Source organism: Pipistrellus hanaki, assembly GCF_964339955.1.
Source record: "Pipistrellus hanaki genome assembly, chromosome: 13".
NCBI classification, from domain to species: Eukaryota; Metazoa; Chordata; class Mammalia; order Chiroptera; family Vespertilionidae; genus Pipistrellus; species Pipistrellus hanaki.
In genome coordinates this window covers 58200077-58223716 of record NC_140515.1, presented here as the reverse complement: position 1 = coordinate 58223716, position 23640 = coordinate 58200077, and the positions used below count along the sequence as shown (strand labels likewise).

The following is a 23640-nucleotide window of genomic DNA, read 5'->3' as shown; positions in this document are numbered from 1 at the left end:
AGGCCAACACTCTATCCACTGAGCCAAACCAGCGAGGCATAGAGAGTCTTCTTTATAAAAAATTAACTTACTTAGCTGTCACCCATCTTCGTTAATGTCCTTTTTGTTTCAGAAGTCATAGTGTTTTCCCTTCAAGTCAAATCATGCAACTACAGAAGGAATTGCTACGTTGGTTTGTGAGCTGGGAGTTAATGTATCATTTGGCAGGAACTCTCTTAGGTGCAGCCTTAATGTATGTGGCTCCTCGTGTCCATTTTTGGCCTCTTGCTCTGTTTATGTAGCCACAGACCTAACTTTTAGCGGTTCCAGTAGGCCGTCCCTAGGCGTGTGGGTTCCTGTTCACCCGGGAGAGAGCGTTGATAGCTGTGTGAAGACACTGCAGATGGATGAGCAGGTTGGGGAGGGAGGAGGGGGGTTTAGTACCTCCCAGGCTGCTCTCCTCTGCAGAGATCACTGCGGTCTGGACTCCGGGCCCCAGCCTTTCAGGTTTACAAACTGACTGTGCTTGAGTCACCAAGTGGTGAGGCTGTAAAAAATTACGTTAGGTGGTCAAAACCCAAACCCTGATTTCCGCCCACAATGCTAAGTGAATGCCATGGGCTGCTTCTAGGGCCTGCGATCTGGTGGCAATGACACCTGGCCCATCAGAGACGTCATCGCAGGTTCTTGGGGAGTGGCTTACTCGTGAAGCAGTGAGGTCATCTTGAGGCTCTGGCTGGGCTGTAGTGTTTCCTCCCAGCCCCGCGGTGAGAGTCCAAGGGGCCCGTTGGGGGCAGGGGAGCAGTTTCCAAAAGATTCTTACTTTGTGCAAAACTCCCGGGTATAAGTAATGAGCCAGAGGCAGCGCGCCTGAGGGACGTTACAGATTCTCCCAGGTTCTGAAGAAAGGCCTTGGGACCGTCTGAGGGTGTGGGACTCGGAGTCTGGGACATGGCTGAGCTAGCTTCTCCGCAGCACCCCTTCTTCTCCTTGCACTGCGGGGTTCCCTGTGGAGCAATGGTGTCTGCTCTGCTGCTCGCTTCACAAAACGGTGCCAGGTCAAACGGGCACACTGCTTCTGACACTTGGGCACACTCCTGGCATAACCCAGCATCGCTGTGTTCGTTTCCAGCTGTGGGACACCCTGACACAAGGTCTTCTCGGTCACAGTGTCCTCGGCTACTGTTGTTTCTGGAGGCCTCTCTGGGCCCTACGTGCACAGCTCATGTAGCCGGCCCTCCCAGTCAGTGCTCAGGAGGACCCGCCTGGCCCCGGGCTGCTTGCTGGGAGACAGAAAGGGGCTCAGTCTCCAGGACCCCGTCTGTGTTTACTAGATGAGTTCTCTGGGCCACTGAGGTCCTCTTGACTTACCTTCCTTTAGCTTTCTGGAATGTTTCTTCAGAATAATATATATTTTTCTGCATCAATATTTTCCTCCAGAAAATGCTGAACTTTGCTCACTTCCTCTGGGAAACAGTGTGGCTCTGTCTTTTCTAGAACCACAGGGCAGGCGAAGCGTGGGTCTGAGGGAGAAACTCCTTGTTTTGCAGGCCTTATCGTTTCTCTCCAGCTTCTTCGTGGAGACATGGACCAGATCCGCAGAGAGAACCCCATGATATTCAGCAGAGGATTGGCGATCACAAGGAAGCTGGGGTTTCCTGACGTCATCATGCCGGGTAGGTAGGACTCGGGCTGGGCGGGAGGGTTAGGATGGAGTCCCGGGCACGTCTGGCCGGCAGTTGCTGAACTCTGCTGTGGACGAGTCTGAGCCACTGAACACCTCTGCGTCCCCGTCCGGGGGCCGACTGTCTCAGCCAGCGGCCCTGGGGCTCCTGTTGGTGTTTGTACTTTCCCAGAAGCCCCCTCTCCCGCTGGCCGGCGGCTGCGTTGTCTGAGTGGAGTGGGTGGCAGCAACCGCCAAAGAACTTCATGCGAGGCCTTTCCCACGCCTCTTTCCCGGCACACTCCCTCGGAGGGAGGGCTCACAGAACTTCCTCTTTAAGGGGAAGAAGAACCAAATGGGTGCCTGTACTAGTGCTGAGTCCCGCTTCCTGTGGGCATAGCAGGTGCATTGTAACGTTTTAGAAAAGTGGATAAGACAGACGGTATCAATTAGGCTTTGTGGATTGGACTGTATGATCTGGCCAGTTTCTCAGGACTGTCCCATCTCCCACCCCCTCATCTAATGCTCAGAGGAGAGCCAAGGCAGAAAGTGGGGTGCCTTGACCTCTGGTGTGGGTCCAGTCAGGCAGATGTGAGAACAGCTGGAGAGGTGGGTCAGCCAGGCCATCAGAGTCAGGGGGCTGCCGGAGTGAGGGGAGGTAGAGCGGGTCTCAGAGGGGTGGCAGGCGCTCTGATGACCAGAGAAGACATGAAAAGAGTGAGGAAAATCAGGTCAAAGTGCTGGCTCTCCGGACAGAGGACAGGAGTATGAAGCTGCCCTGTCTACTGAGCTTCAGGGATCCGCTACAGCTTGTTTGCTTCTGTATGGAGGCCAGGCCAGCCTGACTGACTGCGCTCTGTAAACACCCGTCTGGAGTTCTAGGTGGGGACCCGCCTTCTCCTGCTGCAAATGTGCCCGCACCCCCAGGGGCGTGTGGCCTGAGCTCAGAGAAGGCCCCTGTGACGGACCCAGCTGCCTCCCCGTCCCACACCAGGCCCAGGCCCTGTGCTGGCAGAGCACGCTGCTGGCAGAGCGCCGTCTGCTCAGCACGAGAGGAGGGTCCGCGGTGGGGACCGGGCCGCTCACCAGTCCACCTTGATGGCATTTTGAAGCGGAGAGGCCTGATGCCATGAAGGGCGGAGGTGTGGCTGCTGTGAGTGAGGCCTTAGCGGATGTCCCCTCTCCTGCCCTGGACCATTTCTCAGCCTCCGCGGCCCTGTCTTCGGGAAAGGAGCCCAGTGGAGGCCCTGCTTCTTGGCAGCGTGCCCTGGGAGAAAGCTGGCGGCCACCAGAGTTGCCTGGTGAGCTTTTTAAATCGGACACCCAGCTTCGGAGGGGGAGTCGTGTGTGCTAAGAGATGTGCTTCAAGCCCTTCCTTCCTTTCATGTCTAAGGTTTGGGCATTTCCTTCCTGTTAGTCTCACACTTTAAAACCAAGTGAGCAGACCATAGGAAGGAACAAGCTCCAGGGAAAACATTGTTAAGCAGACTGCTTTCAAAAGCGACACTGTCCAAACCTCACTGCGGAAAAGGTCTTTTTGGGAGCGCTCTGCCTCTCCGCACCATGGCACACGGAGTGTAAGGGCAGGCTGCTGGTGTGGCCGCGGAGATGGCTGCAGCAGGCATCGCTGAGACACGCTGAGGGTAAGGAGCTCCCTCCCCAGGGCAGCTGAGCGCCCCTCGTGTGACTTGCCCCAGGCCCAGGCTGGGCTGTGGATAAGCCTGCTGGGAGCCGAGCCTGAAAGGAAGCGAGGCTCACAGGCAGAAAGCCGTGCTTTGTGCATAAGCTCCTCCTCCTCTACCCTTCCCTGGAGGGAGCGCTTTTGAACAGATGGCCACTCCCAGGGGTTGTGAGCTCACAACTGCCAGCCCCTTAACGCACCCCAAGATACTAGAGTGGGCTTGCGTCCTGGGGCGGGGAGGAAAGGTGCGGGAGGGTTGCCCGTTGCAGGCAGCCTGTCCTGGGAAACCGTGGCTGTGCTAACCAGCCCTCAGCGCTGGCTGCGTGTCCCCTGCGGTGGTGTCCCCTTCCCTGTGGAATAGCGCCCGGGTCTGCAGCCGTCTCAGCCCTCAGTGACCAAGGTACAGAAGTTCAGCTTCTTGACACGGATCTATGGGAAATGGAGAAAGAAAGAAATGGTCAGTAACTGTGGACACTTACGGCTGCGAAATGAGAGTAAATGTAAAAAATCAGGATTACTCATAACCGGTGACGCTTATTAAAATGCCCAGCACCGGGCGGGCGCTCATTTGGAGAGCACTTCCTACGGGTGGCCCGGTGCGTCCTGTCAGAGCCCAGTGACAGCTCCAGCTGAGTCAGAGCAGCGGCTGCAGTGGGAGTCCCAGGCGCTAGCACACGAGCACCGCTGCCGTTTCAGAAGAGGTCTTTCTGAGGCCTCCCGTTCTCTTCAGGGGCGTGTACACACACCCAGAACACGGGCAGGAAAGATGGGCGCAGGACAGGTGTTGCAGGTGAACAGGTGGCAGTTAGCTCGGTTCCCAGTAGCTCACTTGTCAGATTAGCCCTCAAAAAACCTTAGAGAAAGCAGTCGGCCAACAGACTGCCAACAGAAAGGCTGTGCCTTCTCCAGACGGTCCTGAGCCTGGCCCGGCGCCACCCCTCCAGCCTCTGCTCCTTAGCTCCCCTGCAGGCCGCCTCACCTCCTGCCGGGCTCGGTGCGATGACAGCAGTTTCACTTGTTTTTGTAACCTTGAATTTTTAAGGTTATTTACTGTGAGCAACGTGGTCCATGCTTTTTATTAAACGTTTCTGTCTTGTCAGAAGAAGACTGCCCTTTGATTTAGTGTGTCCTAACTGAGGACTGTTTTCCCGAAAGCAGTGTTTCCCAAACTTCTCTCATGATGAGAATCACCTGGTGGAGTTGTTAAACTACAGATTCCTGAATCTCAACTAAGAAGTGCCAAACTGGAATTTTGGGGAACATATAGGTAAAATTGTATACTTAACTTAGTGCTCTTAGAGCATACAATTTTACCTATCTGTCTTAGAGCCCTGGCACAGTCCTGCTCCTCTCTGGGTGGCCCTGAACGTGGCCCTCACAAGGCAGCGGTGCAGGCTGCTGTCCCTCCAGGGGGCCTCTGAGTGCTCAGAAACACTGTCCTTTGCTTTGACCCCTGGGGAAAAGCGCATGCTTCATCGCCGACCTGCAAGTGATGTTTTATTCTCTTTCCTGTTTGTCTTAATTGTTCTTGTTTCTCTCTGTGCTGTCCCCTCATTCCCGCCCCTTTCTTTCTGGTGCAGAGATGAAGATAGTTGGGTGTAAGTTCCTGCTTTTGTGTGTCCTGTCTGCTTTTTGCCTGCTTTGTTTCCATCTTCATTTGTTCCATGGAATGTTGCAATACTGGGGTGGGGCATCACGTACATTATTAATCCTTCATCAGCCTCGCCCTTTGGGGTACCAGACAAGACGGAAGGAGAGAAGCCACCAGCCCCGCCCAGAAGACTGGTGTTACTTCGGGGGATCAGTAAGGTCTGAGGGAGCGAAGGAGACCGGGAATGTTGAGAAGCCCTTACCACGCCCCAGGTGTACAGCTCAGAAAGGTTTCTAGGAGGCAGGCCCCCCACTCCCATTGGAAAGGGGCGCTGGCTTAGTCCAAGCCCCAGAGCACAGCGGGCAGGGAGCTTCTCTTTGCAGCTCTGCTGGCACACCTCGCACGAAGGGGCACACGGTCTTTGAAAACGCTCTCCTCACGGGAGTGTGCAGAGGCCCGGGCCGTGGGAGTGCCAGCCGAGGCCTTGGCGGGATGCCTAAGGGATGGTTTGGGAATGGTCACATCTGGCCCACAGCAGATCATCACATGGTCAGCCCAAGAAAGGAGTTATCACAGATATGAGGTCACTGTGCCCATCCTGTCACCCTGTTCCAGCAGGACGTCACTGCCTTCATAACAATATGGCAGGAGCCCTGTGACACAGAAGACATGGTTAGAAAAACAGAGAACCTGCCGGGCCGGCATGGCTCAGTGGTTGAGCGTCGACCTACAAGCCAGGAGGTCACGGTTCGATTCACAGTCAGGGCACATGCCCGGGTTGCGGGCTCGATCCTTGTTCCTGCCAGAGACAGCGGACCAATGATTCTCTCTCATCATTGACGTTTCTCCGTCCCTCTCCCTTCCTCTCTCAAATCAATAAAAATATATTTTTTAAAAATAATAAGTCATTTCCAGAGAGTTCTAGTTAAAACCAGGATAATATTTAAGCAAAGCACCTATTCTCTAGGTTAGACATTAAAATTCTCTAGACTTCACTTTTTGTTTTTTTGCCAAATCAGCCTAGAAATTGAATAATTATTTAAACTCCATAGAAAAACTAATGTGTAAAAGGTTTCTTATCATAAGAAGCCTCTGGCATTTCTGTTTCAGTTGTAAAAATTAAAGGTATAATCGACTTTGACTTATCCCATTATAATAGCAATAACCCACAGCAATGTTCCCAGTAAGTTTTAAATCTTACTTTCAGGACGGATCTTTCTCAGCTTCTGTCCTGACAGTAGCAAGTTGATGATTTGAGTTGCCCTTCTCCTGCCTGTCCTCGTCCCCGCAGGCCGGAGAGCTGTGAGCGATGTGGTCGGACTAAAGCGGGGGCTCCGCTTGGCACAGAGGAACGCCCGGCGGCGGCGGGGACAGGCCTCACGGCCGCCTCCCCGCGGGCATTGGCGTGAGGTTCTCAGAACTCCCCTGCGCGGCAGCCTCGGGGCTCCTCAGGGAACCAGGTGGCTTTCTCTGCGCTGTCATTAACTCCTTCCCTACTTGAGCCAAAGTCTTTTGAGAGCTTCATTAAGCAACCAAATCACCGTGACCGCGCCCCGGGATAGGAAGGCAACCCGAAGAGGGTCTGGTCATGAAGGCCTCGGAAGCCCACGGTGTGTGCCGGGCCTGGCTGGCGCTGTGGCATGCGTACAAGCCGCAGACAGTCCCAGTTAGAAAGCAGTTAGAAAGGAGGCCCTCGGCCTGTCGGGCGCAGCCAGCACGCTCACTCGCTACCAAAAGCAAAGCCTGCTTCACTGGTGCCGAGGCAGGAGCCGGTCAGACGTGCCGGGGTTTCTAGGAGCCACTGGAAAGCCTGCGGCGCTGAGGGGCCTGCTGTGCAGGGTAGCTGTCTGCTCTCTGGAGGTGCCGGCACATCTCCCTCCGGCCTCCCGGCTCCGTGCTGCTGTCTTCCTGGGAAGATCCCCCTCCTCCTCCCTCACCCCCCAGCCTTTACCATGCTTCTGTTGTTCAGTCGGAGCCCTTTAGAAAGTGTGACTGAAACCCCGTGTGCGTGTGAGGACCTCAGAGCAGTACATGGGCTCTTCTCACACAGCCATAGGCAGCCCACCCCAGAGGCAGCTCGGGCAGCAGGTCCAGCTTCTGCCTGTCTCCAGCAGCAGAAGTGGGCACAGCTGGAGCCAGGGCCCAGGGCAGCAGCCAGAACACAGCGAGTGACCCCCGTCACCGGCTCCCAGACCCTGGTCACACGAGAAGGACCGCCAGGCAGTCCGGTGGCCGCCCGCCCTGAGCAGCAGGGGCCGGGAGCTGGGCCTCCAGAGGAGGGAGCCGGTGACCAGTCAGACTCCGCAGCATTGAGGGCTGCAGAAAGAAACCGAGAAAATCAAAACAGCTTTCCTTAGGGGGAGGACGAGGGACTAGTTAAGACAGACAAGACCTGGTTACCGTGGGTTCTGGAATCTCTGTGGAGGCTGAGATAGCAGCTACTCTCCTGGAGGCGGGAGAGCCTGAGCAGCCACTGCCCTCTGAGAAGGTGCTCTGCCCACCGCGCACAAGCTGTGCCCAGCCTGCGGGCCGCTCCCCTGGTAGGTGGGGGGTCCATCGTTATTAACCAAGCTTGGAATGCCCCGAGCACCCACCCGAACCCCGGAGGCGCAATCGCTAGCCTGGTCCTCCGTGCGCAGGGGACAGGGTGGCTTCTGGGGTCACGGAGACATGGCCTTTCTTCCCCACAGGCGACATCCGCAATGACCTGTACCTGACCCTGGAGAGGGGCGATTTCGAGAGGGGGGGAAAGAGCGTGCAGAAGAACATTGAAGTGACCATGTACGTGCTTTATGCAGATGGAGAGATCCTGAAGGTAAGTAAGGCTTGCCAGCCAGTTTGGAACGGAGGCTGACCCTGAAATGATCTCCTGTTCTGTGGACATTGTCCCCGACCCTCCCCGGGCAGGACTGGGCTCGGATCGCCCTGTGCGTTCTGCTCCACCTCTTCCTTCGCCCTGCTGACGGCTCCAGCCTCCGGCATTCCTGCGGTGTCTGCTCCAGCCCAGACCTGCTCCCTCTAGTCTGTCCCCCCTGTTGCTTCTGCCATCCCACCTCGCATGGAGCTGCCTACTTCCGTAACTTCTAGATCCCACCCTTCGTCCTTGGGCTGCTGCAGGAAGTTCCATTTGCTCTGGTCCAGGGCGAGGCATAGGTCCTCATTGGCTGGTGCCAAGTTCCAGGACACGGAACAGCAGGCTCCGTCCCTAGGATTGCTTGTGGCCAGTGCGCCGGAGGGATCCGGTCACTCACTGAGAGTGAAGGCCTGGCGCTGCTCTCCTGTCGTCGGTGTCAGCTTTCCCCTCAGTCATGGGTGTGGTTCCTCACAGTTCACGGCCTCGTTTGCAGAGCGCTTCATGAACTGCAAGCCAGTTTTTCAGACCTCACCTCATGTTTGACAGCAGTGCTGTGAGGGGGCAGAACCAGAACAATCATCCACACTTTACAGAAGAAAAGGCTGAAATTAGCCAGAATCACCTCCCAGCACAAGGAAGAAATAGAGGAGCATGTTGAAATGGTGTCAGAACAGTGATTATCTCTTTCAAAACCCACTTCTGGGCTCAGGCACGTCCATTGTTGGCATGGCAGTCCTCCCGAGGTCAGCAGAGCGTCCGGGCTCACCCCCCGCCCGTGTGGCTTCTTCCCTCCGGGAGGCCGGGAGCCCTGGCAATGTTTGGGAGCCCGGGTCAGGTGGAACCTGGCCTTCCTTGTAGCCAAGGACAGCCCGCTGGGGCCACCAAAGGTGCCAGCACAGCGCGGGGCTCAGGGCAGTGAGGGAAGCAGCCCCTCCACTTTAGCATCTCATTATCTTTGTGATCTGGCCGTGTGCGGGCACAGCTGAATTCTCCCACCAAGTCCATTGTTTCCTTTCTCGGTGAGGATGTGGGACCCACCTCCGGGAATCAGGTACTCAACTCAGTGCCCCGGTTAATGCGGTGTGTGTGGTGACCTCTGCCCACAGGGAAGTGAGCACGGTGACTGTGAGTCCTTGTACCATCCACACAGCTGCTCCCGAAAGCGTTGAATTGAGGCCAGATGTCGTTCCTCCTCTCACAGATTCCACCTGGCTGGGAAATGAGACCCGCACGAGAGACGGGGTCCTCCAGGCGGAGTCATGGAGGGCCCTCCAGGAAATGACACCTCATTGCTTCTCTCTCCCAGGATTGCATCAGCTTGGGCTCGGGAGAGCCAAACAGAAGCTCCTACCACTCGTTCGTCCTCTACCACAGTAACAGTCCTCGCTGGGGAGAGATCGTCAAGCTGCCCATCCCCATCGACCGCTTCCGCGGCTCCCACCTGCGCTTCGAGTTCAGACATTGTTCCAGTGAGTGAGCCGTCCACACTCCTTAGCGGACATGATGTAACTTTCCACCCCGGGACAGAATTGAGAGGTTCTCATTATTGGGGCAAGAAAAGGAGGAGTTGTGAAGAAATGCCATTTCAGAGATGGGATGTTCTCTGGACAGTGATTTAAAACCAGGGGTTGGCCCTAGGTGGTTTGGCTCAGTGGATAGAGCGCCAGCCTGTGGACTAAAAAGTCCCAGGTTCGATTCCGGGTCAGGGCACATGCCGGGGTTGCAGGTTGCATTCCCAGTTGGCGTGCAGGAGACAGCCAATCAGTGATTCTCTCTCATCATGGATGTTTCTATCTCTCTGTCCCTCTCCCTTCCTCTCTGAAATCAATAAAACAACAGAACACCAGGAGGTTGGGTGTTTGCTCCTAGTGTCTGACCTAACTGCTGGTGCCATTCCCTTCGGTGTTTCCTGTGTGTGTTAGACCGCTTCTTGGAGAGAGAGCCTCTGGCTAATCAAGACCTTCAGCTTTGTCTCCATTTGGGTCTAGAGAGGGTGGGCCCTGGGATGTCAGTGGACACACCGCTCCTGCTCAGGTCGATAATAAATGAAAGTAAGGGACTCAGAAGCAAAGAGTGTAGGTGGTAAGCACAGTGTGTGGGTTGTTGAGATTTTAAAAGCAAAGTGCAGCTAAAACAGCTAACACTTGGCTCTGGTTACAGCGAAGGACAAAGGGGAGAAGAAACTCTTCGGCTTTGCGTTCTCACCCCTGATGCGGGATGACGGGACCACGCTCTCCGATGACATCCACGAGCTCTACGTGTACAAGGTGCGGCTCTGGGCTGAGTGCCGGCCTGAGAGCCAGAGGTCACGGTTCGAGGCCCGGGCAGGGCACAGGCCCAGGCTGTGGGCTCGATCCCCAGTGGGGGGCGTGCAGGAGGGAGCTGACCAGTGTTTCTCTCTCATCACTGATGTTTCTATCTCTCTCTCTCTCTCCTTCTCTGAAATCAATAAAAATATATGTATTTTTAAAAGGCATGTCAGCCATCGTTGAAACCGGTTTGGCTTAGTGGATAGAGCGTCTGCCTGCGGACTGAAAGGTCCCAGGTTCAATTCCGGTCAAGGGCATGTACATTGGTTGCGGGCACATCCCTGGTGGGGGGTGTGCAGGAGGCATCTGGTCGATGTTTTCTCTCATCAATGTTTCTGGCTCTCTCTCTCCCTTCCTCTCTGTGAAAAATCAATAAAATACATATTTTAAAAAAAAGATATCTCTAAAAATAAATAAATAAATAAATAAAAGGCATGTCAGCCATGCTGGGGGTTTCTGGACAGAGCACAGACATCAGCCAGAAAGCCCCTGGGACCTGACTTGTATACGGGGTGCGGTTCAGGAAGTGCCTGTGTTCTCTGCTCTGCCCGCAGTGTGATGAGAACAGCACGTTTAACAACCACGCCCTGTACCTGGGCCTGCCCTGCTGCAGAGAGGACTACAACGGCTGCCCCAGCATCCCCTCCAGCCTCATCTTCCAGCGCAGCACAAAGGAGTCCTTCTTCATCTCCACGCAGCTCTCCTCCACCAAGCTCACCCAGAACGGTAGGCACTGGCGCCGCAGGTGCCTCCCCAGCCTCCGTTGCCGATCCGTGTTAGGGGAGACGGGACTTTCTGCTGTCCTGCCTCAGTGGGGGACCCTTTTCATCGAAGCTGAAGGAATCGCCGGCAGCAGCAGCCTCTGGGGTCTCCCTGGTTTTTGGCAGCTCCCGAGTGCACACCCAGAGTGCACAGATGTGCCTTTGGCCTTGACCTCAGCACTGAAGAGGCTGTGGCCATGCTCACAGCTATTTCTGTTCCCTAGACCCCCCCCCCACCCCACCTCCCCATCTGTGTCTGGGAGAGTGGGCGCCGCTTGTCCTGGCTTAGCCAGGGCTCACCGCCTGCGGGCTTCCTTTCTAGTGGACCTCCTCGCCCTGCTGAAATGGAAGGCCTTTCCGGACAGGATCATGGACATCCTAGGGCGGCTGCGGCATGTCAGCGGAGAGGAGATTGTTAAGGTATGGCTTCCCCTCAGAAACGGTCCAGCGCTCTGTGCTGCCTGCGTTCCTTCAGGTCTCCCTTTCCTTCCTTGGGGTCTTTCTCATTTCCTCACTTTGTAACCCTCACCGCACACCCAGCCTGATGTCTTTCCGGTCCACTCTCTTGGTTGTAGAAGAACTCAGTCTGCCCGTGAACCTGCAGCTCTGCTGCTGTCCGTCTCTCACTAGCGTCCATGGCAGGGCAGCTTCCTCACTCTGCCCCACCGCTTCTCCCAGTTCCTTGTGACAGTCCCATCTGATGGCCAAGCAGGCAGCCGCGGGACCGCCGTCCCCAGCTGTCTCCAGGCTCCTCCGCGCTGGGCTGAGTGTTGGTGCCCCTGGTTCTAGCTCAGGAAACCCCCAGGCACTTTCTACTGGCGAAAGCCCCACAGGTGGATTCTCCACAATGGACTGAACTCCGCTGGGGCAGCTGGGGGCTTTTGGTGATGAAGGTAGGACAGATGAAATCTCAGGAGGCTGCCTGTCCACCGCGCGCATCTTGGCTCTGTCGTCACAAGTCTCAGATCAGTGACGCTGTCTCTGCTTCCCTCTCCCAGCTCCGTTACTCCACAGTGCACGGCACGCACCTGCAAACAGGACCAGTGTGCACCTCTGCGCACTTCTGCAAAGCCGAGTGTGAGCTGTGCTTTAATTCATGATCAGGGTGTCGGACATTTTAGAAAGAGCTCTTAACAAATAAGCTCATCCTAGTTTTTGAAACTTAAGATAAACTCTTACTCAGGACCTTTTTTCCTTCTGAACATATTCACAATATCATCTAGTGAACAGACAGGCAGGAGGAGTCTGTGATCCTATAAGCAGGTTGTATTCCTCACAGGAGAACATTCTACCAGCAGGTGTGGTTTCAGCACCAATCATTTGTCTCTGGCCAGCCAGAAGAGAGAGTGGGGAGAATACACTAGCATTTTACTTCTCATTCCTACACAAAACTAGACAGAATAGTCTAAAGAGCCCTGTGTGTGCCCAGCACCCGCTCCAACACTCGCCCACGCATGGCCAATCCTGCCCATCCAGTCCCTAGCACACCTCCCACCTTGTATTCTTTTGCAGTAAATTGTAAGCATGGCATTAGTTCTGACCCGCAGAAAGTTAGCTTTGACTTTTAAAGACTGCTGGCATCCCAGTGTGTGTCTTCTCTCCCTTGGGGCCTGCATCCCGGTCAGGAAGGAGCAGGCCCTAAACACAAGAGGTGGTGCTTCCTGGCCCTTTGCCCTCAGTGCCGTCCTCACAGACCACATTCTCCCTCTCTGGGCCACTAACTTCTAGATCCAAACATAGCTTCTGTAGGTCCGGCCTCCCTTGCCACATCCTCACCCAGATGTGCTGTATGGAGTGAGGCCAGTAGAGAGCGAGGGACGGCCGAACTTTCGAGGTCCCAGGAAGGTGAGCCCTTTTTCTCAAAAGGAACTTGGCATCAGAATCACTTAGCTTGTCTTGGTGTTAAGATTGCCGTCCTCTGTGGGTGTCCTAGGTGTTAAGGCACTTGCTCTTTTCTTACAAGTTGAGCACTTTCCCAAGGAAGCGCCTCTCTGTCCCCCTGGGCTGTCAGCAAATACCCCCAGCCCACCCCGTGAACCCCGGGGCTTATTGTAGCAGTGGTGTGAGATCTTAGGTCTTTGCCTGTGTTTATTGGGAAGTGAGTGCATCGGTGCCTGGAAGTTTGACCTGTGGACAAGGTCCCGGGAGCTGAGCCCTGACGTCTGTGCTCTCGCAGTTTCTGCAGGACATCTTAGACACGCTCTTTGTGATTCTGGATGACAACACGGAGAAGTACGGCCTGTTGGTGTTCCAGTCTTTGGTAAGTCTCGTCTTTCATGACTTTTCCTTCTTCCTGCACATCTTCTGTAAAGGAGGGAAGTAAATTAGCAGAGGGAGTCTGCACAAGGTTTTGGTTGTTTCCAGTAGAAAAGGGACTGAGGAGTATCACTCAAGACCAACCGACCGACCAGGCAGATCCCTTCAGATCAAATGGGCAGAATGCAGATGGCCAGGTGCAGGCCTCAACCTTGTGGTTCTGGTACTCGGTCTCCTCACAGCCGCAGAGGTGCCTGGCCCTGAAATAGTGGCCTGTACCAGCAGAGGCGACTAGGGGAAGCAGGTGGTCCATTTCTTCACGTGCAGACGTGGCTGTAAGCACCGGGACAAGCAGACTCACTCGTGCTTCCTCCCGCTATGACGTCGTTTGGGAGCAAGAGTTGCAGGAGGCTGCTTAGTGAGGATGGACAGTGACTAGGATGTTTGTGCACTTTGCTTAGCATATCCAGTCCCACAGGAGGATGGATATTCAAGGAGAACCGTGTACTCCAAGTCTACCCGATAGATGAGGGCAGAGTTGCCCCTTCGGCTTTTTCCTCGCTGCCTTGGCCGGCCAGCCCCACTTCTGAAGGGCGCACTTTCATAGGCTAGTTTGGCTCCAAGGACAATCCTTTCTCCCCTCTGTTTTCCAAGGGTTCTGAGATGCACTAGTGTTTATGCCACCTGCACAGGTATTGTTTGCCTTCCCTGGTTCATGTTGTACACCCAGCATCATTAGGAAGAGGCTCAGCATAACACAGGCACAGGCTGTGGAGCCAGGCCTGGATTGAGCGTCCAGGGGAGGTGAGAACAGAGAGACAGACAGCAGTTCAGACTCAGGATGGAAACCACCCTTTCACACCCACGGGGATCACTAGATACAACACTGACAGTCTGCCCTTCCTTGAAGAAGCAAGAGTTCTGTTTAGTGCTGGGGAGAGGCCTGAGGCCTCCCGCGAACCTAGTGTCTCCGCCAGGTGTTCATCATCAACCTGCTCAGAGACATCAAGTACTTCCACTTCCGGCCGGTCATGGACACGTACATCCAGAAGCACTTTGCTGGCGCCTTGGCGTACAAGTGAGTTTCGTCTGGCATCGTTATTAGGGCTTGTGTTTGAGTAGAAAGAGGCTTTAAAAAGGTCACCTGACCTTTTAGCCTTCATCGAAGAACCGCCATACTGTTTTTCATGGCAGCTGCACCATGTCCCATTCCCACCAGCAGTGCCCAAGGGTTCCAGTATCTCCGCATCCTTGTCAGCACTTGCTCTTTTCTGCCTGTTTGGTTTTCTTTATTTTTCGGTTCGGGGCTGAAAACATTTCTGGCTGCGTGGCGTGTGGATTGAAGTGGGGTTTCTGGGACTGCTCTCCCCCCAGGGAGCTCATCCGCTGTTTGAAGTGGTACATGGACTGCTCGGCAGAGCTGATTCGGCAGGACCACATCCAGGAAGCCATGCGGGTAACGTACTGGCTAACTTTGAGAAAAGTTCCTTTGCCCTTCATTCCCTGCTGTGTTAGTTCCTGACTCTTGAACACCTTCCCATCCCTCTGTCCCCACACCTCCAGGCCTTGGAGTACCTGTTCAAGTTCATCGTGCAGTCCAGGATCCTGTACTCCAGAGCCACGTGTGGGATGGAAGAGGAGCAGTTCCGGTCCAGCATCCAAGAGCTTTTCCACTCCATCCGGTTTGTGCTCAGTCTGGACAGCAGAAACTCAGAGACACTCCTGTTCACTCAGGTCTGTGGCTGCAGGGCAGCGTTGATGCGGACTCTTGTCTGTCTGAGTCGGTGATTTCTTTGTCCTCTGGCTTCCGGAGTCAGAGAAGTCTTGCCAGGCTCCTGTGTGTTGGGTAAGGGCTGGTTTACAACAAAGTACCCACTAGAATGGAAAGCTGCTTTCCTTCAAGCCAGCTGTGGCCCAGCTGCCAAATATAAAACATCCCAGTGGCTTATGGTGGGGAGCACAGCTGTGTTCTCAGAAGTCCTCTTCATTTTGTTGTTGTCATTGTTTTGTTGTTGTTAGTCCTCATCCAAGGTTATTTTCTCTATTGATTTTCTTAGAGTGGAAGGGAGGGAGGGAGGAGAGGAGGAGTGAGAAGACACATTGGTTGCCCGAGCATAGACTACAGCATGGCAGACCTGTGTCCCAGTGGCATAAACTTCCATTCACCGTAGGCCAGTGTCTACTGTCTGATGGGTCAGTCAAGAGAAACAGCCTCCCTGCTCTGCCTGTCCTTAGGAGGCGTATACTCTCACCTCCTGTCTCTAAGCGACGTTCCCTTTCCCTTTGTATGTCTTGGGTTAATTGTGTAAGAGGACTGAGAAGTGGGAAGCCTTCTTCATGCTACCTGCATGTAGAAGAGAGATGACTGAGAGCAGTGTTTATTGAAAGCCTACTGTGTGCAAGGCAACCTACTAGAAACAAACTTATACACCTAATTTTTTTCCTCAGACCCATGTAATAGCATCATCCCATTTTACAGATGAGAAAACTGAGGATGAGGCATTAACTCACCCAAGGTTCTGTGGCAGATAAGTGATAAGCTGGGATTGGGACTCATGACTGTCTAATTCCAAAATTCATTGTCTGTCTCCTACACTACTCCACCTCCCGAAGGCGCTGGAATTATCATCAGATTGTCCTCAGGAGGCCACCTCCTGGGTCTGCCAGAGCTGAGATTCCGGAAGAGAAGTCTCCAAGAACACACAAGCCCCAGGCCATCTAGGTCACTGACCTCTCTGCCAACATCATCTAAAGTCCTCAGGAGTTCATGAATAAGCTCGTGCAATCTTCATCCTTGGGATTTACACTTGAGACCACCCAGCATCACATAGGAAGGAAATAAAGTCTTCCTATTTTGTGGTTTCAAATAAATGTGTCTGTCCCGGGAAAATGGTCCAGCTCTCCCTGGCCTGCTGGCTGCAGGCTCTGAGCAGGTTCAGTGGGCACTCTGTGCAGGTGCTCAGTCCTCCCCGCCTCCCTCTCCCTGAGAGGCCCTGGCCGGAGTTTGGGGCCACAGTAGAGGTCAAGAGCAGATCATAGAGACAGAGACAAACATTTAAATCCATTTTATAAGCAAACACAGCTGTGGATATTCAGCCATGTTGAGCTGATTTCATTTTACAGTCCCTTCTCTTGCCAACAAATGCCCTGGCAAGTTATGAAAGCTTCAAGTGGCCTGGCCCCATCAGTTTTCTAGTTTTTATTTCCATTTTGGTTCTTCTGCTTCATGTCCCAGCTTTACCACTTATCTGCCACAGAACCTTGGGTCAGTTACTGCCTAATCCTCAGTTTTCTCATCTGTAAAATGGGGATGATGCTGTTACTTACCTCCTGACATTGGAGTGAAAGGCCAGGGAGGAGCCCACCCACAACAGGGCCTGCAGTGCTTTCTCAGCCTCTCACCGCCCTGTGGCTGTCTGAGCATGCGCGACGGAAACACGCTGCCTCTGAGTAATCACAGCTGCACTTGCTTCTGCAGGCCGCACTCCTCAATTCCTTTCCCACCATTTTTGACGAGCTGCTGCAGATGTTCACCGTGCAGGAGGTAGCGGAGTTTGTGAGAGGGACGCTGGGGAGCATGCCCAGCACCGTGCACATCGGGCAGTCCATGGATGTGGTGAAGCTGCAGTCCATCGCCAGGACCGTGGACAGCCGCCTGTTTTCTTTCTCGGGTGAGCCACGTTGGGATGAGAGTTAGTCACTGTTTCAGGGCGCTAGCCACATGGTGATCACAGTGTCAGCCATCCCGTGAGAAGCCAGTAGCCCTTGGATGCAGTCTTTTTGGTAAACTATAGTTATAATATTTGGTAATAACAACTTTTAAGTTCGAGAATGCGGACAAGACATAGTACTGCTGCCTCACAAATTATTCCTAGAGACCAGCTTGCAGTGGTACCAAGTTATCCGTGGCCAGATGTTAAGGTCAATGTGAGCCTGGTCCTTTAAGCAGAATAGCACGAGCACAGGAGAAACTTCCAGGGCATAGGAACAGTCTGAAATGCTAGCCAAACAATTACTGCATTTTTATAATTAGAATTTTTGGTAATAAAAAAATTTAAGTTTGACTTTTGAAACATAGCAGCAATCATTTCACAGCCCAGTGCCGCACACATTGTAATACTAGTGTCCTCTTTAACTTAGCTCGCTAGCATGGCGGATGGCTGATGGAAAGCTGCCACCAAGGAAATCAGTTTCCTTCCGGTGTCTGTTTAGGTTAACACTCTCCTCACCAGCAGCGGGACTGGAGATGTGACCAGTGGGCTGGCCACTGTCTCCGAGGCCCTCACCACTCGAGCTTCCGGTGCTGCCCAGAGCGATGCTTTCTCGGCATTGGGGCGGGAGACGCAGACTGCTCTCACTGGCATACTTCACTTCTCATACTTTTTTCATGCACTTGCTCCTCCCATAATCGAGTAGAAAATTTGTTCTAAAACTTCATTGGGTTTGTTGGTTTTGTTCAGTGTAAGGTTTTTATATTTAGAATTAGGCAGCTGGGCTCAGTTTCGATGATCCCAGTTTTGTTGGCAGCATCCAAAGCATCAAAGTCAGGAGCCAGTCGAACATATGCCTCCTTCTCTCCATCAGGCCTGATCAGGCTGTTGACCTTGGCCACCTCAATGTCAGAGAGCTTCCTCACAGCCTGTTTGACCCGCTGCTTGTTGGCCTGGACGTCCACAGGATCGCAGTGTCTCGTTGTCTCCTCTCTTCGCCGTGCTGGCTCGGTGGTGGGGATGTGATGGTGGCACAGGGGGCAGGCTCGTCTCTCCTGGGCGCCCTGCCGAGGATGTGGGGGCGGCTTTCGGGGCCTGGTGTCTGGCTGTCAGGAGGTGGGCCATGTGCGGACCTTCTTTGTGTGGCTGTGGACGCCTTTCCGCGCCGCTTTCCTCGCCTTCAAAGCCTTTGCTTTGGCTTCGGCTTTGGGAGGGGCGGGGCTTCCCTCTTAGCTTTTGGTAGCAAGCGATTGGGTTTTGAGATGACCAGCCACCACCACGCTTTCATTTGCGTCTCACTCCCATTGAAGCTGAGTGGCAGCGCCTTCCTGGAGCAGGGTTTCTGCCAGTGATGTCCTTTAACCAGCACGACATTCTCAGAGCACCTTGGTCTGACCTTCAGCAGATTCTAGTGAAAAACTACTGTTTCTGCAGCAGCTGTTGGTTGTTTCATATCCTGCTTTGTTGGTATTTTGGTCTACAAGATAGATTATGAACTTCTCTTTTAGCCAAGCATCTTTTTATTTTTTATTATTATTTTTAAATATTTTTTTATTGATTTCAGAGAAACGGGGGGATAGGGGAAGAAGGGGGGGGGGAGAAACATCAATGATGAGAGAGAATCATTGATTGGCTGCCTCCTGCATGCCTCACATAGAGGATCGAGCCCACAGCCCAGGAATGTGCCCTGACCGGAAATCAAACTGTGACTTCCTGGTTCATAGGTTGATGCTCAACCACTGAGCCACCCAACCGGGCATCAAGCATGTTTTTTAAACATAAGATAGCTGTCAGTCCATTTTACTGAAACATTCTGATAAGTATTTGGCAAGGCATTCCCCAATTCTCTGCGTGTCATGTGATTTGTCTTTGGCTGACAGATTTTCTTTTTGAATTTCATCTGGAACACTTAACCATGTTGAAATATGAGCAATAAATCCAAAATGCTATGGCTCCTTTTTGTTACTAATCATCTGGCTGAATGGACGGGCCAGGCTTGGTGACCTGCAGGGCACAGAATAATTTACCCTGGTGTTACCACACCTTAGAGCAAATGCAGCGAGGCCATTAGCGCCTCATTCTCCGGTGCTGATGGGGGATGGAGCCCACAGGGAGAGCAAGCTGTCTACGGTCTGAGAGTTAATGGAGTGCCTTCCTGTGCTGTTTGGGTAACAATGAGGAAAAAGAGAAGTAGGCTTGGTGATAACGGTTAGCTAATTATCAAAGGCTTATGACAAAAGTCCTGCTTCTGGCCTGTTCTAGCTGCCCGGGTCACACCTAGCCTCCCATAAGCCTGAGGGGCAGTGAGGCAGGCTAATGGCTGCACAGAGCGAATGGGGCGGTGGTGCCAGGAAACCTAGCCAGAGGGACCCAATCTGATCACGTGTGCAGCTGGGTCAGTGCAGCTTATAGAATGGAGGGGCTTTTCGGTGGCATTCTCACTGCACGCTGAGCCTTTGATTTGGAGTCTAGTCATTAAGAGGCTTTCATCACACTTATCCCGCACGCACACAGTGCGCAGATACGAAGTCTTAATCAGAGAAAGACGAGAGCGGTGGGAGGATCATGCTGGGGATGTCTTAACACCCTGCACCAGGGGAGGGCGTAGCCTCCCGCTCAGCCCACCCCGCCAGCCACTGGCTTCCAGCACCTGTGTGTTTTCTCTCCCAGAATCCCGCCGCATCCTGCTTCCCGTGGTTCTCCATCACATCCACCTCCACCTGCGGCAGCAGAAAGAGCTGCTCATCTGCTCAGGGATTCTCGGCAGCATCTTCTCCATCGTCAAGACCAGCTCTCTGGTAGTGGCCCCCCCCACCCCCTCAGCTCTGCCCCAGACTGGGGTTACCCCAGCCAGAGGCGGCCCAGCAAAGAGCACTTGGTGCACTTCTCAGTGAGAGAAGCTGTCATCAGTGACAGGAAGGCACCCGAGGGAGTGGAGGCCTGTGTGCCCAGCAGGCTGTTTAACACCATTCAACTCAGTCTTGCTATTTTCAAACGTTTCACTGTGTAAATCCACCCTCTGGCCACCCAGAAGCATAGTGATCTGTAGCCCAGAAGCCCAGGCCTGTGCCCATCAGCGCTGTCGGTTCTGGGTCCCGGAGAATGTGCTGAGGATTCGCGGGCACGGACAGGGGCAGGCAGGCTGGGAGGCAGCTTGTTCACTCAGACTTTTCTGGCAGCCTGATCCCACCCGTATGGCATTCCTGCCCTGTGCCAGAGGAGCCAGGGTGGAGAGAGATGGAGTGTGTGTTGCCCAGAGCGCGCTGAGCCGCAGGGACGGCAGATCTGTGCCTGAGGAGGGAGGTCTCAGTGCTTGTGCCCATTTTCTTCCTTTAAATTTTCTCTTAAAAGGAAATCTGTGGTGAAGGGGAGGAAGGAAATGAAAGACATGTATCAGGCATGAATTATTTGCTTTAATGATATTTACTATATGTGTTTATGACGATAGAAGAAATTTACATTTCTTATGGAAAATATAGGAAAGTATAAAGAAAGAAATTAAAAACAAAAATTAAGTTTTTTATCACACCACCTTGGTAAGAGATAAGGTTCCTGGAAAATAACATTTCAGGTGCATTGACAATGACGGCCAGTGGCCAGGTGATAAGACATGGTTAGGCCAGCCGTGCACCAGGAGAGGTGCCAGAAAGAGAGCATGCTTGGTTTGAGCAGGATGCAGGGACCCAGTGGGGTGCTCTGGTATCAGACTTAAAGCTCCATCTGGTGATGGCACAGCGTGGCAGAGCAACTGTGAGGGTGTGGGGTCCTGTTGTTTGCTCTTGGCTCCTGGCCAGGCCTGGCAGCTCCCCTCCCCCCTCACAGAGGCCACACGGGTACATAAGGTCTCCTAATGCCCAAGGTCACACTTGACAGGTGGGAGACTTATTGCTAAAAAGAAAAAGAAAAGGGAAGAGGAGGAATGGGAACAGATCAAAGCCTCAAGGAGATGGGCCGGAGAGTTGGGTGCAATTAGCTGCTTCCAGGATCCCAAAGAGGCAGCACAGGCGAGAGCATTACAGTCGGGCCAGCAGATGAGAGAGCTGTGGGCCCAGAGCTGCTCAGCTCCTTCGTGAGGGTCGGGCAGGGCGTCCTTGTGTCAAACAGACGGGCAGGGGCTGAAGCTGCATGAGACAGAGGTGTTACCTTCCTTGTTCGCCTCTGTATACTCAGTCCTCACACAGTGGCTGGCACGTGATAAATGTTTAGAAAGTGACGGATGGGTGGACATTCGGACCAGTTATAGCCTAAAGAGGCTGGAGAAGGGGCCGTGGGGACTTCTGTGAGACAATGGAAACTGAGCTGCGGGATTTGAGATTGAATGGGAGAGGGATAGAATGGGTAAGGGATAGAACAGGCTTGTCCTGAGGCCAGAGCCTCGTGGCTGGGAGGCAGCCTGTGAGGAGGCGTGCTCTGTGTCTGTGGAGGACAGAGCCCGGAGTCCTCCAGGGACCAGCGCCCGTGAGCGAGAAGGCTGAGGAGCTAGCAGGGGCCCAGGCACACCTGGCAGCAGATGAACCAGCCAGCCAGAGAGAACCCCTCAGGGCTAAGCAGGACTAAGCTCCGCTGGGTGCGGCAGCAATGGGGAGGAGCTGCCCATACCCGCGGGTGAACGTGTCCCCGTCTTCTCAGGGCTGTGCTTCCTCTTGACAGTGGCAGAGAAACCAAGAACACCTGTAACTCGGGCCTTTGCCTCTGTCCTGTGTATTGAAATTAATGTATTTGCCTGCAGTTCAGAATTGTGGGTGTCAGGTGGGGCTGGTAAGGCCTCAGCCACCATCCTGGGCCTCAGCGCCCGGTGTCCCGCCTTCTCAGAGCTGGTGCCGGGTTCCCTGACACTCCGCCAGTGCGGCCGAGAGCCGGGGGGGAGTCCAGTCCCGGGACCGGTCCTGAGCGGCTGGCCTAGAAAGTGCCGCCGGCTCCCGCGCCAGGCCTGCGCTAACCGTGTGTCTCTGCTGCCCGCTCAGGAGGCGGACGTCCTGGAGGAGGTAGAGATGATGGTGGAGAGCCTCCTGGACGTGCTCTTGCAGACTCTGCTCACCATCATGAGCAAATCGCACGCTCAGGAGGCGGTAAGAGGGCAGCGGTGCCCGCAGTGCACAGCCGAGATCACTGTTAGTAACTAACATCAGGTTTCCTTCTTTCTTGTCTAACCCGGGGCTCCTCCACCAACCCATCTCACCGCTCACCTCCATCTCGCTGCCCCGCATGGCGTCGGCATGCTGCGTCTCCCTCCCGAAGCTGCTGTCTTCGTCCCCCATCTCCGCCCGTCTCCGCTCTGAGCCTCAGGGCAGACCGGAAACGCTGGCCTTTGCCTTTGAGCCAGGTCAGGCCTGTGGGGGGTGAGACAGAGACGCAGGGAGGAGGAGTAAGCTGCCGGTGAGAGGCGGGCTCTGGGACAGGCTGTCCTCAATGCTGAGCACAGCAGAGGGCTTTCTCGGGACTCACTTGAACTACAGGTCAGTTGCTCTCTCTTTAATGTTTATCTCAGTGTCAGGCCTCAGGAAGAATGCAGTGACGTAGAATCGCGCTGGCCTCACTGGACAGCCATCTCAGTGATCCAATGAGGAGAGAAACGGTCAGGGAAAGCCTCTCGGGAGGCCGGAGAGGCAGCCCCCGGTCCCCTCTCCTGTGCCCGAGTTGAAGCAGGATGAGCATTGCCTGGGACCTTCCAGTCGCCAGGTGGCAGGTGACCGAGATCTCTACGAAGAACGCCCTCTGTGCCCGGGCCAGCGGGGCGAGCAGAGGGCAGGCCAGCGCTCTGGGGCACTGGGCTGGTGACGAGTGTCCGCTCCCGTCGGTGAGGGCGCCCTCACTGTGGACAAACACATACGCACCTGCACGTCCTGGTAACCGGTTCTAGCCGACAGTGACATTGTGTGCTGTGGGCCGGCCCTCACTGCCCTTTACAGATATTAACTCATTTCTTAGCAATGCTCACCAAGCGCTTCATCTCCTGTGGACTAATGAAGGTGACAGTGACTGCAGCTAATCGAGCACTTTTCTGTGCTGGGCCTTTGCTAAATGATTCCCGTGCGCTCATCTGATCCTTATGTAGATCCAGGAGTTTTGGTTGATGATGCCCGATTTTCAGATAAACTGAGGCTCACATGCTAGTACATGAATATATCTTGCATACATACATGTATAATAGTCTTGTGGGTCTAGAAAGGATTTGAGAGACTAAAAACTGTTGGCAAATTCCCATGAATTTGTCCTAAGGAAGTAATTTTGCTCCATTTTTTTCCTGAGGAGGCATTCTTCTACAAGGAGGCCGTGCCCGCTGCCCACTGCCCGCTGCCCACTGCCCGCCTGCTGCCCACTGCCGGGAGCCGGTGCAAGTCTCTGGAGTCCTGACAGCGGGGTTTTATCCCACGTGCCCCACTTGATATTTGAAGAAAGTTTAAAGATCCCTTATTTATCTTTAAATTTTCACTTGTCTTAAAGCCCAAAGCTTATCTTCTCATCCAGGTCAGTTTCGATTCCTGTACTTTCCAGACAGTTATGTTGACCTACTGTGTTCCAGTTGCTTGGTCCACTAACCACATGTAAGTCTGGAGGTCCCCAAGGAGTTCGTTGTAGAAGGACCCAGCAGGATGGGCAGAACCCAAATTCTGTTCAAAGAAGGCCGAGGACCCTGACCCAAGCAGCCCCCCCGGCTTCTCTCTGGTGCCCGGGCCGCATATAGTGACCGAGGACTGTGCCCAAACTCCCTCGGAGAGAAACTGAACGTCATCTTCCCTTGCAGAGCGTCCTGGTCATAGGTTAAGGTTGGAACCAGCCCCGCTGCAGAAATCTCCTATAACTCCTGGCCCTCCAGGCCGCCTAGCAGAGAGGAA

General features: G+C 54.1%; 2 protein-coding genes across 12 annotated transcripts in view; one reads left to right on the top strand and one right to left on the bottom strand.

Annotated features, from left to right (window-relative positions):
• CISH (cytokine inducible SH2 containing protein) overlaps positions 1-23640 on the bottom strand; it is a 262755-nt gene that overhangs the window by 136282 nt on the left and 102833 nt on the right. The window lies entirely within an intron of this gene.
• Positions 1-23640, top strand: part of DOCK3 (dedicator of cytokinesis 3) — a 146579-nt gene that overhangs the window by 85734 nt on the left and 37205 nt on the right. For 9 of the 11 annotated variants that reach the window (XM_084902253.1, XM_084902251.1, XM_084902249.1 and 6 more), the window contains 13 exons: positions 1530-1655; positions 7605-7729; positions 9075-9237; positions 9929-10035; positions 10632-10803; positions 11161-11258; positions 13015-13098; positions 14072-14172; positions 14469-14550; positions 14658-14828; positions 16573-16765; positions 19475-19602; positions 21769-21915. In XM_084902253.1, the coding sequence (XP_084758379.1) occupies positions 1530-1655; positions 7605-7729; positions 9075-9237; positions 9929-10035; positions 10632-10803; positions 11161-11258; positions 13015-13098; positions 14072-14172; positions 14469-14550; positions 14658-14828; positions 16573-16765; positions 19475-19602; positions 21769-21915 (1697 nt within the window). The remainder of the gene's footprint in view (positions 1-1529; positions 1656-7604; positions 7730-9074; positions 9238-9928; positions 10036-10631; positions 10804-11160; positions 11259-13014; positions 13099-14071; positions 14173-14468; positions 14551-14657; positions 14829-16572; positions 16766-19474; positions 19603-21768; positions 21916-23640) is intronic. The other 2 variants (XM_084902252.1, XM_084902250.1) reach the window with 1 other exon arrangement.